This window comes from Saccostrea cucullata, unplaced genomic scaffold (assembly GCF_032062105.1).
Source record: "Saccostrea cucullata isolate Sc308-1 unplaced genomic scaffold, CSIRO_AGI_Scuc_v1 ctg16156, whole genome shotgun sequence".
In the NCBI taxonomy this organism is placed as follows: domain Eukaryota; kingdom Metazoa; phylum Mollusca; class Bivalvia; order Ostreida; family Ostreidae; genus Saccostrea; species Saccostrea cuccullata.
This window is the reverse complement of record NW_026941395.1, coordinates 1-13224: the sequence shown is the minus strand read 5'-3', so window position 1 is coordinate 13224 and position 13224 is coordinate 1. Positions and strand designations below refer to the sequence as shown.

Here is a 13224-nt window from a genome sequence, read left to right as displayed (position 1 = left end):
TTTCCATCATCTTTTTGTTATTGCACCCCCCTGTGACTCCCTTTAACTTGCACACACACACATACAATAACTAGATTTTTTGATGATTTTTTCCAATTTTTGGATCTGCTGAAATTTTGAATTAAATTTAAATTTTTTTTTTTTTTAAATTGGCATAAAGCAAGTTATAAACCAAACATTTCCATAACAGCCTCACACCCTGTCAATTATCTTGAGTATAAGCCAAAATTGTAAAGTATAAATGCATGGACCTTTAAATTTGGTAAACAAGCTTGCAAAGTTTTTGTAGCTCAACATGTGCATGCAGGTGTAACTAGCATGAATAGATACCCTGGTAGATCCTTTAAGGTTTGCTGTACGACAAGGTGTTTATTGGTAAATAAGGACAGACAAGTCGGCACTGTAGACGTGACAACCATTTAAGGTTTTATGGTGAGTATTTCTCTTTTTTATAATTTTATAGGTATATTTTTTTCTATAGAACTCTCCTGTTATTTTAATTCAATCTTAGTTGTCAAAAAAAAACTTTAACATTGGTCATATTGACCTTTGAATGAGGAAGGATAAGGTTTTCGTTCAGAGAAACCTGTGTACTTGTTAATTGGACATGCAGATCAGCTTGCTGGGAGATGAATTTTGTGTTGGAATAGACAAAATGTTAGATTGTACAGTGTAGAAAGCATGGAAAAAAAGGAAAATGGGAATTGAACAAAATCAAATGTCGGAATTCAAAGTGTGATGGATTTGCACAGATGTCAGATATTGGACCAGTTTTCAATGTATTTCACATGTACCCGTACATTACCTCACTTTGACAAGACTCTTAAGACCGTCAGTGAAGACTCTTTACCCATTTCTTGTGACCTTGTAAAAGTTCAACTAACATTTGGAAAATTGAAACTTTTGAATCAAGAGAAGTAAGGCTTAATTTTGCATATTTGACATGATCACATGGTTTTTTGACCCTCAGACCTAAATTTTTACCTGCTGTTCGAAAGTTAGTAACCATTGGTGATATTTTTTGAGAATAAGAAAAGCTCATTGATATTGGAATTGTGCATTATATATTATAGGATCTATTCAAACTATGGTTTTGGACTTCTTGACCTTGAACTTTAACCTACAGATTCAAGTTTTGTATTATATATATATTTGACATAACTCGCTCAGATGAGGGTATAAGATCCATGAACATTTGTTAAGTTTGTTTATTGAATCTTATCGTCATACTTATTTACATTTTTAAGGCTGTATTTTAATGTTATAATTCTTTTTTCCATTTCTTTAGTGAAATTTTTAAAGACAATGGATGACTCGGTACGAGGTCAGGAACTTATTGTTTGTTCCAAATGCAAAGAAGATGCTGTAGAATATTTTTGTGTCTCTTGTGAACTTGATCTTTGTCGCAAATGCAAACAGGAACATAACGAAGCATTGGGAACTCGGAGCCATGACATCAGAGTATACAGAGAAAAGTACAGAGAGAGCTTGATAGATGAAAAATGTCAGCTACATCCGCAGTCTGATGAGTATTATAGCCAATATTGCCATGAGTGTGGTGTTCCTGTTTGTAAATTATGTGCACAGAGTCCAAGTCACCATAGTCATACGCTAGATGACCTAAATAGCTTGTATCTTCAATACCGCGAAAAATACAGAGAATGGTATAAGAGAATTCGACTGGAACTCCTTCCTCAAGTTAAAATCGAACAGGATAATATCGAAAAGGATCTGGAAAGGAGGAATAGACAGTTCACAGAAATATTGAAACGTTTAGAAGAACAGGCTAAAAACTTAAAAACTCTCATTGATGAGGTAGTGGCCGAACACAGAAGTTCTATCACAGATCTCCAGAATTCTCAACTCAGCACCCTGCAAAATTCTGGCCAGGAGCTACTCTCGAATGAAAAAAAGTTGAACAATATACTTGAGGGATTTGAAAAATCAGCCAATATGCCTGCAACATTTTTCTTTTATGTGAAAGAAAACCCCATTGTTGAGCTAGAAAGTCTGAATATTAGCAAATTACCAACACCCTATTACAAAGAGGCCAATTTCAACAAAAATGACATTCAAACTTTAATTGGGGTCATTGGAGAGGAAACGCAGAAACAAATTTCACGAACCCCGTCCCGGACCCCATCGATGGAGGCAGAGGCTGTGAACACTGTAACGGAGATGAAGTTAAACATTCCACATATAACTCATGTTCGTCATATTTCCTGTGGAACGTCAGACCGCTTGTGGATCAGTGGAACAGAAGATCTAGTCCTAACAGACATTAAGACTAAAAAGACATTGTACAAATTACCAGTCACTACAGATGGGTATGGCTGTCATTCCGTTAATCGTGAGGGAGCTTTGATTTTCATAGATGGAGCCTCCAATATCAAGAAGCTGTCAGAAGGAAGGGAGGCAGAACTTCTGATGAGAACTACAGAGCCATGGAAACCTATCAGCATTCACTGCTCACACTCTTCAGATACTCTGCTGATAGGGATGATCATTCCATTGAAAAGCGCTAAAGTGGTCTGCTACAACGGAGCAGGTCAGGAAATTCAGACTTTACAAAATGACCACAGAGGAAAACCACTGTATGAAGCCCCAGCATACATCACAGAAAATAACGGTGACGTGATCGTATCAGACTACAAGAGAAGGGCAGTGATAGTGATGGAGAAGACAGGGAAACACTGCTTCTCCTACAGAGGTCCACCATTAGGGTCAACAACAGAGTTATGGCCTCGTGGTGTCTGCACTGATAGTCAGACAAACATCCTCGTGTCAGACTTCTATACACAGATGGTGCACATTGTTGACAACGATGGTCACTTCTTGCGATACTTGCACGTGGACCAAGGATTACGCAAACCTTTTGGTTTATGTTTTGACAGTGAGAAGAATATGGTTGTTGTGGGCTCATATGAAATCAATACAGTCCACTTGTATCATTATCTACAGTGACTTGGAAAATAGATTACTGATTGCATCTGTCTTGATGTATAATGTTTGTGATAAACAGTTAAAGGATGTTCTGTACTAAGTTACTCTGTCAGTACCATTGATGATCTTTTTAAAGCAGGGAGAAAGTCATTGGTTTGAATTTGGAATAAAATTATCATATGAGTGATAGTCGCTTGCTTTTTAAATTTTATATGACATTCAAATATATAACATTTTAAATGTCCTTTTCTATGTTAATGAATGTGAAACAACAATTTTATACTTAAATTTATCTGTAAATCTGTATGTCAATCAATGTTGATCGACTGAAACATATAATATATAAGTCAATCAGTATACCAGATAAATAAATACAATGTAATTCATCAAAGAAAAGAAACCAAATATCTATAGATAAGAATTACTTTACCTCTACTGTTTTTTTTTCTATTTAGAATTATTTCATTAGATTTGAATAATTCACATTTATGTTAACTTTTGGAAATTGACTTAGAGTTAATAACAGGGGCACCACGAATCAGAGCATCCTCTCGCAAGCATTAGAGCATAACTATAAATCAAGGCAGCATTTGACATTAAGGATCCCAATACAAATTATGCTACTTCCATTACGCATACTAACCCTACCACAAACACAAGCCCCTAATAAACCTTACCCTGGTTAATACATGTTTGTAGAGTATACCATATCTTCTCCAATTCCATTGCCAGGGGCAAATAATTTTTAGAAGGGTAAGGTTTAATTGACATGAAATTCGGGAATAATTTTTGTTTATTAATAATATTAGCTTACACATTTTAGAAAATGCTGGATCAAGGGGAAACACTCATATTTCTTAAAGAATGTAGTGATATTATGATTCTTACATATTTTTCATTGAAATAGTGAAATGAAATTCAGTATATACAGATTTATCATAAAAACATCTAGGCCAAGTTCTGTATTGGGTACAATATACTTAAGATAAATCTTTATACCAAAGTTCATTAAGTATGTTCAACTGAATGAAACTGCAAATAACTGGATTTTTCCAAGTCCAAGGGACATAACTCTGTCAAAAATGACTTAATCCTACCCAAAACAGAAATTGGCCTAGATATTCTTATGATAAATCTGTATACCATTTCAGTAAGTGAAGAAAATAAACAGAAACTTGGTGGACCAGTAGACAAACCGACAGACAGAAATCAAGGCAATATGCCCTCTCTTCTTTGAAGGAGGGCATAAATATACCAGTATATACAATTTTTTTTTAATATGGTACGTACTATCCATCCCTTGATTCATCATCCATCCCAATTTTTTTTTTTTTTTAGAGTTTATAGTTACTTGGGAATTGACCAAAAACCTTAACCTTGTCACACAGCTGGAAAATCTAGGTCAGATTTAGCATCCGAAGCATCATCCATGTCTGGTAGTGTCTATCCCTAGATGCACTGAACATGCAAGTTTGATCGAGGTAGAGCTTATAGTTACTTTAAATAGGATGCTGACAGTGGGGGAATAATGGAAGCTCATCTTCACTTAGGACTGAGGAGCAAAAAGAAACATCTGTCTGTTTATATATTTAAATAATCCATATTCATAGGGTCAGATTTGTTCCAACACATCAGCATTAGAGCAATTCCTCCAAATGTTCACTTTTAATCCTCTTTTACAAAATAATATAAATGGTTATGAATGAAATATCAAACCAATTTAAATCTACATTTAATATTCATTCTCAATTTGTAAAATCACTACAAATCTACATAAAAGAATCTTTCAACTTCTTACAAGGTCTTATAATTTTTTTTTAACACTATATTGATCTATTATGATCTGTTCATGTATTGAAGATATTTTCGTCTGTCGTAATTATCCTCAATTTCTTTCTCCACTTTGATTTCTGTTTTTGGTTTCCGTCTTTGCTTTAGGGCAAGCTGTTCTTCAGGTGAAAGTTTTGTAATGTCTATTGGTAGCTGACAAAATAGTAAATAGGTACAACGAGATTAAACAGGTATCAAATGTAAAAGAAGAATGGTTAAAGCATTTTGTCCTTAATCATCACAGGTACTTGTTTTGAAAATAAATTTTGAACCCATGGTATTATAATAACATCCTTGTGTTATACTATATGTTAAAAATTTGTTTCCTGTGGTAATCACTTCTAATGAAAAAAGGAGAATTACTATGCTTAACTACTGTAAACTACATTTCAAAAGAAATTTTTTGACGTTATTAATACATATAATAATTGTTTAAGACATGATTGCACCTTTGTCTTTAATGTAACAAAAGTACATGTAACTTTAGTGTAGTTTCATATTTTTTTTTCTTTTAATAAGTGTTTAAGATATGTAAATCAGACAGAATCTGTAAGTGATTCCCGTTACCTTTATGATTTGTCTGGGCTTGTGGTATCTGATATTTATTGTAGCACCATTCGGGAGAACAAGGATAGTTGGATAAAGACGTTCATAATACTTGCGTTGTATTTTCGAACATGTTGCCTTGTTGCTGACGTGTCTAATACATGCCTGACAAGTGATGAGAATTTCTCTGTACCTAAAATATAGTTAGGGAATTAAAGTGTGTGCTCATTAGGAATTTCACTGTGCTTCATTAAAAAAACAGTGAAAAGAAATGGACAAAACTTTTAAATGCTTTAAAAAAGTGTTCATATATCTACATAATAACTACACTATATCAGCCTTTCTAAAATTCAATGACCACATTATGTATGTTAAAAGTATACTACCTGTCCATAACAGGTCCAGTACAATCACTAGATTTAAATATATAGGTAGAATTACCTACGTAGCTTTATTTACCTACCTCAGGTAGCTTTATTTAACTATTTCAATGAAACTTTTCACAATTTTTCTTTTTATTTAAGAGACAAAAAATTGCAATTAAATGACAATTAATATTTATACTGCGGAGGTTTTAAAAAACAAACCAAAGCAGAGATAGTTTATACATTGCTGCGTTTGGACAATTTGGAGCAAAACATGTAACTCCATTGTTTGGTTAACTGTCCTCTCTATAGGGTGCCGTGAGGCATGACTGAGCATGATTACTTCACATTGTGCTGAATAATTACTGATCTATTATCATGTTAATCAGAACTGGACTTCTTTGGCATTTCATTCAAGGAGTAACTGTTCTAACTGCCATACGTAGATACAAAACTTTCAGAACTTTGATTGCAATTGTGCAGAAAAAGACAATTCTTGAAGAGTGATTTTTACAAAGTTGAAAATGATCACTGCATCAACACGATATTTTCTGCACACCCTGAGAAAAATGATTTTTTATATAAATAAATTGATTTGGTAGCTAAATCTAGTGATTGTACCAGACCTGCTTAATTCATTGTAGCTGCAGATCTGTAGCGTTATGGTTTTATATATTTGTCTTTGACCATAACGCTACAGATCCGGTAATGCAAGAAAGGTGCAATTTACAGCGCAATATTTTTTGCGCACTTTGGGAGAGAATTTCTCAACGTACTAGCATTGCTAAATTAATTACCTTTCACTCCCTAATTCTAGACACATTCTGTAGCCAATATGTATATTTTATCAACCTCCCAACCATTTATAGTTGTCTCCACAGGCAATAAACTCGCTTGAAGTGAATTTTCAGCAATCTAACATACAATTTTAATCAAGCGAGTTTATCACTTGTTGAGACGACTATAAAGGATAGGTAGATGGATAAAATATACAGATAAGTTATATAATGTGCCTAGAATTAAGGAGTGATCGATGCTGGAAAGTGGAGAAATTTTCCCCAAAAGTGTGCAAAAAATATTGCACCGTAAATTGCACCTGTTTTTCATTACGTGATCCGTAGCGTTATGGTCAAAGACAAATATATTACATAAAACCATAACGCTACAGATCTGCAGCTAAATTCATTGTTGGTGATATATTATTATATAAATCTTTAGATGTCAAATAAAAAAAAATATATATATATACATATATATAATGGTGAGTTTCTTATAGTTTTACGTAAAAGAAAAAGAAAAGTCCAATTTTCTAAAATATTTTTTTTTTCATTAAAAAACACCAACATTTCGAATTTACTCTGATATTTCTTACTCCTTTAAGATATTATATATCTCAAAGACATTTTGGCACCTATATGTGATTCTAAAACATTATAGTTAAAAAAATTATTATGAAATCTATACTATTTGATCATCATAACGATTTAAGAAAATAAATAAAAAAACAAACTTCACCTTGTCAAGAGACTTGCCATTTTTTCGGCAGCAACTATTAACTTTTACCGATGAAACTCGTATTAGCTTAGTGAAGTTCACTGAATATGTGTGACCTTACCATTTACCATTTTGTAACAATATTAAACTTATCTTAATCTCTTCAGTGAGTTATTTTTGCTAAACTCAGGTAACTGAGCCTGAATTTCGACAATAAATAATTGTATTAAATGTACGAGCTAATGTATAATATCGCTTACATCAATATTTTTTTTTTCATTATTATAGACAACAAGAAGGAAAAATAGTAAATTTTGCAACACGTGACTAACAAACACGAATTAAGATACAATATCATATACAATTATTCGAAAATATGGATATATACAAAGATAGATAAATATTTTTTGTGCTGATATAAGGGTCATGTGACTGAAGTGAAGTTTTCCAGCAAATTATTTTCATGATTTTTGAGGAAATGGTTACTAGACAAGCACGACGCTACATTTTGAGCAACTCATTATGTTGTACTGTGCTTTGTTTACTTTGTATATGTAAGTAATTTGTTTGAATTTTATGAATCAATGACTGAAAGATACATGATGAACTTTTTGTGTTCATGTTTTGTCTAATTTTATATCTTTGTTTAACTCAGGTATACCTGTTGTATCAACAGAAATTGATGTAGACCAGAATGAGACAAAAGTACTCCTGATGTTCTCCAAATCAGAATTAAAGACAGTGGTGGGCGATGTCAAAGATCTACATTTGACGCTGAAGTATAGTGATTTAAATGTGACATATACATTTGCATTAACGACGTTTATTATACCTCTACTGATTTTCTCTATATAAAAAAATGTTTATTTATAGTCAAGTGAGCTAATCCCCACTCTGCAAGCTAATATCCAGTTATCTGCAATCCTCATTTTTTAACTTAAATTACTTTTGTATTGGTATGATAAATTATTGTTAAAGGGTATATAATTGAGGTAAATTCCAGTTCCCCTCGACCATGCAGGGCTATTTCCTTCGACTTTACCTGAGGAAATAGCCCTGGCCTTTGGGAATTGGACTTTTGCTAACTCCCTCAAAATATATATACTGTATACTTTAACTGCTAATTTAACTTTAACTGTAATTCATTATTCATAAACTGTCAAATGCCCTAACAAGTTATCTTTTGAAAAAAAAAATGTCTTCGTAGATATAGCTAGAAATGTTCTCACAGAAGTACTGAGCATATCAAATTGTCATCAAGAATGCCACCCAAGATTTTCAAGCATTTGAAAGAAACTAATTCCACAAAATAGATTAAATGTGTATATACATTCATAGAGTTGGATTCCCCCTAGTATTATGGGTAAAATTACATACAAATAAATAGTTTCATTCATTTTAATTTTATTATTCCCTTGCATTTTTTACAGTGATACCACTGCTAGCAATGCCACGGTGACCTTTACTTACCAGATAGGGGACACAATCAGCTCTGAGGAGAAGGACCACTACATAGAGCCAGTTCCTGATGTCTTTATTTTAGCCAATCAGACTAGGACGATGTCATTCAACATTACGAGCACTGGTGTGGGCCATTTCAACCTCGGAGTCAACTCATCGTCAAAACAGTTCACTAAGTATATCATACAGTAACAATAGAATAGCTTTAAACACTTAAAAAAAACTTTTGTATGTTGAAAATTAGATTTTGTGTTGCCTGCATAGCATGACAGACACATATTACATAGGGACTACTTGTTCTGGTATTTGTCTGTCCAGTATCTTATCACCTGTTATGGTGAATTCAATTATACAAATGAGTTTTAGGAATAAGACCCTCTTTTTCTGTGGGCCACCTTTCTTTCCAAAAAGAAAAATCCCAAAGAAACAAACAAATACAAAACAAACAAGCAAACAAACAAAGAAAATTACTGTAGGCAGATATTTCTGGACTGATCTGAGTTAATAAATTAAAGTTTAAAATATAATTCTTGCTGTGAAGGTTATATTGAACCTGAGTGTCCTACAATACTACTATTTTAGGAATGAGCCAGATATAAATTTGTACATTATTAATTCTATCTTTGTTTTGTTTTACATGTATATAAATGTCTTGATATATATTGTACTTGTAGATTATCTGAGCAGTTTGTTAGGATCACCATCGTTCATAGCTCAGCTCTGGTTGTGATTAATTCTGTGATTGGCTGGATCTACTTTGTGGCCTGGTCTGTTTCTTTTTATCCCCAGGTGTATGAAAACTGGAGGAGAAAAAGGTTTGTCTAATCACTCAAGTCACATAATTATAAGGAAGGCTTTAATAATGGAGTCATTGAAACTCTGTAAAGCTTGACAGCTGAAATATGTAGATATTTAATGAAAATTTAACTTTTAAAGTTAAAACTAGAATTTCTTTTACCGGTACTTAATAATTTTTGAAAATATTGTTGCAATTTTATCTGAAACTAAGTGTTTGGATATTGGCTTTTAAACACATAAACTCTCCTTACTTACAAAATGTCACACAACTTGTAAGATAAGCATTATGATTCATGTACATCTAACTGGTGACTCTCGTAAACTTAGAATGTAAATTAACTTTGGTTTACAGTGTGGTTGGTCTGAATTTTGACTTCCTTTTGTACAACATCACAGGATTCCTGGCCTACGGCTTCTTCAATGTTGGAATGTACTGGGTCAATGATGTTAAGGTAGGCTAATTTAACATTGTAAAATTTGTGTCTGAAAGTTTTATCAAAATTTGTGATACATAATGATATTAATAAAAATCTTCTCCAACTGTATCTTTATTTCTGATCTTGATTTCTTCCTTTGTCCTTGAATTTAATATTCCTCATTTTGAATTTACCTTTAATACTTTCACTAAATTTGTTCTAAATATTTTTATCAAACTTAATATTATGATACAAACTAGTGTAAGCAATTTGGTTTATATTTTACTGACCTCAATTTCCCTGTGACCTTCATTTTTTTAAATTACCTGTTAGATATCTAAAACTTTAAACAAGAATGCACATAGATTAAAGCAATAATTCAAATGGTACTTCATAAGTTTCTGACTTGACCTCCAGTGTCATAACTTTGTGACCTTGACTTTCTTTATGACTTTGAACTTCACTTTTTCTTAATGTTGTTGTTCCTTTATCTTACTGTTTCTATAAATTCAGAATTATCATGTAGTCTACTGTACAACTGCGAATACTGAATACCTATGTTTCATTTCTTATTTATTTACAGGAGGAATACATGAATAAACATCCAAGGGGAATAAATCCTGTACAGCTGAATGATGTCATTTTTACACTTCATGCTGTGTTCGTGACAACTATAACAATATTTCAGTGTTTTATTTATGATGTAAGTTTGCACCTTTTAAATACTTTTCAGTAAAGATTATTTGGAAAATTTTCACAATTCTTAGGTGACCATAAAGGCTGATGTGCCTGTTATTTTAATAAATTGAAATTTAGAGGATGTGTATCTTGAGGAATAATTCAGATAAACAGCAAGCAAGGTAGTCCATCAGATTTTTAACAATGACTGTTTATAATTATGAAATGATTTTATCTTTGACAGAGAGGGGGTCAGAAGATCTCTAAGATTTGTATTACCCTGGTGTCACTAGCCTGGCTGTTTATTGTGGTGGCATTATTTATTGTTATTTTTGGAGATGACATCATCACCTGGCTACAGTATCTATACTATTTCTCATATGTCAAGCTGGGAGTTACCATTATCAAATACATTCCACAGGTAATAGTTTTATGAATTAGGGTCTGTTTTAATTACATAGGATCACAAAACAGCTCTTCTTCCACACGGAGCAGATATACATGTATTTGTCAAGTTCATAACGTTATTTTTTAAAGGTCTTAGTGGGCGTATATGGCTAGATATGTCAAAAGATATATAAAATGGAGGGCTCTTTCACTTAAAGAGGGATTTCAAACCATTAAAAAATTTTAACACCCAAAATACAGGGGGAATTTAAAAAGTGAATTTTGGCAAATAAAAAAGGGAAATTGAATAAGAAAAAATAGAAGAAATGAACATGCTTATTTAAAAGGTGATCAATCACAAGTGGCAATGGTTAAAAATCAGATAGCATACATCTAATGATAAAATTGGGTGGGGGCATTATAGCAACTTAGCTTAATCAAAATGGTAATTAATATCTTAACATATTCTTTCTCTCAATGAAAAAGTATTTTTAATATATAATAAATAAGTACCTCTCCTGATTACACAGGCCTGGATGAACTGTAAGAGGCAGAGTACACTGGGATGGAGTATTGGGAACGTCCTCCTGGACTTCACTGGAGGCAGCTTCAGTCTTCTACAGATGTTCCTGTTAGCTTACAATAATGGTGAGTAGTCATAGTCAGCTTCAGTCTTCTACAGATGTTTCTGTTAGCTTATAATAATGGTGAGTAGATATAGTCAGCTTCAGTCTTCTACAGATGTTCCTGTTAGCTTATAATAATTGTGAGTAGATATAGTCAGTTTCAGTCTTCTACAGATGTTCCTGTTAGCCTACAATAATGGTGAGTAGATATAGTCAGCTTCAGTCTTCTACAGATGTTCCTGTTAGCTTATAATAATGGTGAGTAGTCATAGTCAGCTTCAGTCTTCTACAGATGTTCCTGTTAGCTTATGATAATGGTGAGTAGTCATAGTCAGCTTCAGTCTTCTACAGATGTTCTTGTTAGCTTATGATAATGGTGAGTAGTCATAGTCAGCTTCAGTCTACTACAGATGTTCCTATTAGCTTATAATAATGGTGAGTAGATATAGTCAGTTTCAGTCTACTACAGATGTTCCTGTTAGCTTATAATAATGGTGAGTAGATATAGTCAGCTTCAGTCTACTACAGACGTTCCTGTTAGCTTATAATAATGGTGAGTAGATATAGTCAGTTTCAGTCTACTACAGATGTTCCTGTTAGCTTATAATAATGGTGAGTAGATATAGTCAGTTTCAGTCTTCTACAGATGCTCCTGTTAGCCTACAATAATGGTGAGTAGATATAGTCAGCTTCAGTCTTCTACAGATGTTCCTGTTAGCTTATGATAATGTAGCTGCAGATCTGTAGCTCTCCGAAAAAATTATTATTGATAGACCGGAGAGCTACAGTGCCACCCATTGAAAAAACTGTATATTCATTGCGCACAAAAAAGTGCGCTCGATTTTTTATTAATTCTTCCAAATTCTTACCTCAATTGCAAAAATGGAAAATTTCGAAAAATTCCTCTCTCCTTTATCAAGTTCTCTAATAGTTGACGTCTGAACGAAGCATATTGGACCGAATTATCTTTGAAACCAAAATGGCAGTATAAACAAGCGAAATGTTCGATGATTGCAATATCAGGGCTAGGAGGACTATTAACAACAATTATGAGGAATGTTTTGTTGTGGAAAGAGTCAAAGAATATGTTAGGAACACACGGTTAGTAATATTTTGAGGTTACAATTTTAAAAACATGGAGAAAAAAATCGAGAACCGAGCGCATTTTTTTGTGCGCAATAAATATACAGTTTTTTCAATGGGTGGCTCTGTAGCTCTCCAGTCTATCAATATATAATTTTTGGAGAGCTACAGATCTGCAGCTAATGATAATGGTGAGTAGTCATAGTCAGCTTCAGTCTTCTACAGATGTTCCTGTTAGCTTACAATAATGGTGAGTAGTCATAGTCATAGTCAGCTGCAGTCTTCTACAGATGTTTCTGTTAGCTTACAATAATGGTGAGTAGATATAGTCAGCTTCAGTCTTCTACAGATGTTCCTGTTGGCTTACAATAATGGTGAGTAGATATAGTCAGCTTCAGTCTTCTACAGATGTTCCTGTTAGCTTACAATAATGGTGAGTAGTTATAGTCAGCTTCAGTCTTCTACAGATTTTCCTGTTAGCTTACAATAATGGTGAGTAGATATAGTCAGCTTCAGTCTTCTACAGATGTTCCTGTTAGCTTATAATAATGGTGAGTAGATATAGTCAGCTTCAGTCTTCTACAGATTTTCCTGTTA

At 33.1% G+C, this 13224-nt stretch overlaps 3 protein-coding genes across 3 annotated transcripts; 2 read left to right on the top strand and 1 right to left on the bottom strand.

The window, feature by feature from the left end:
* Positions 1–206: 206 nt before the first annotated feature.
* On the top strand, positions 207–3079 carry LOC134257753 (uncharacterized). Its single transcript, XM_062740346.1, has 2 exons — positions 207–432; positions 1289–3079. The coding sequence occupies exon 2, from the start codon at positions 1306–1308 to the stop codon at positions 2962–2964; it is 1659 nt and encodes a 552-aa protein (XP_062596330.1). The 5' UTR covers positions 207–432; positions 1289–1305; the 3' UTR covers positions 2965–3079.
* Positions 3080–4658: 1579 nt separating this feature from the next.
* LOC134257752 (large ribosomal subunit protein mL55-like) lies at positions 4659–7281 on the bottom strand. The gene is made up of 3 exons (XM_062740345.1): positions 7200–7281; positions 5341–5512; positions 4659–4926 (listed from the first exon to the last, which is right to left on the bottom strand). Exons 1-3 carry the CDS (start codon positions 7217–7219, stop codon positions 4780–4782), a joined length of 339 nt encoding a protein of 112 aa, XP_062596329.1. The 5' UTR covers positions 7220–7281; the 3' UTR covers positions 4659–4779.
* Positions 7282–7576: 295 nt separating this feature from the next.
* Positions 7577–11959, top strand: LOC134257754 (cystinosin-like). The gene is made up of 8 exons (XM_062740347.1): positions 7577–7732; positions 7834–7957; positions 8609–8815; positions 9314–9454; positions 9790–9889; positions 10437–10556; positions 10776–10952; positions 11449–11959. Exons 1-8 carry the CDS (start codon positions 7642–7644, stop codon positions 11572–11574), a joined length of 1086 nt encoding a protein of 361 aa, XP_062596331.1. The 5' UTR covers positions 7577–7641; the 3' UTR covers positions 11575–11959.
* Positions 11960–13224: the final 1265 nt, after the last annotated feature.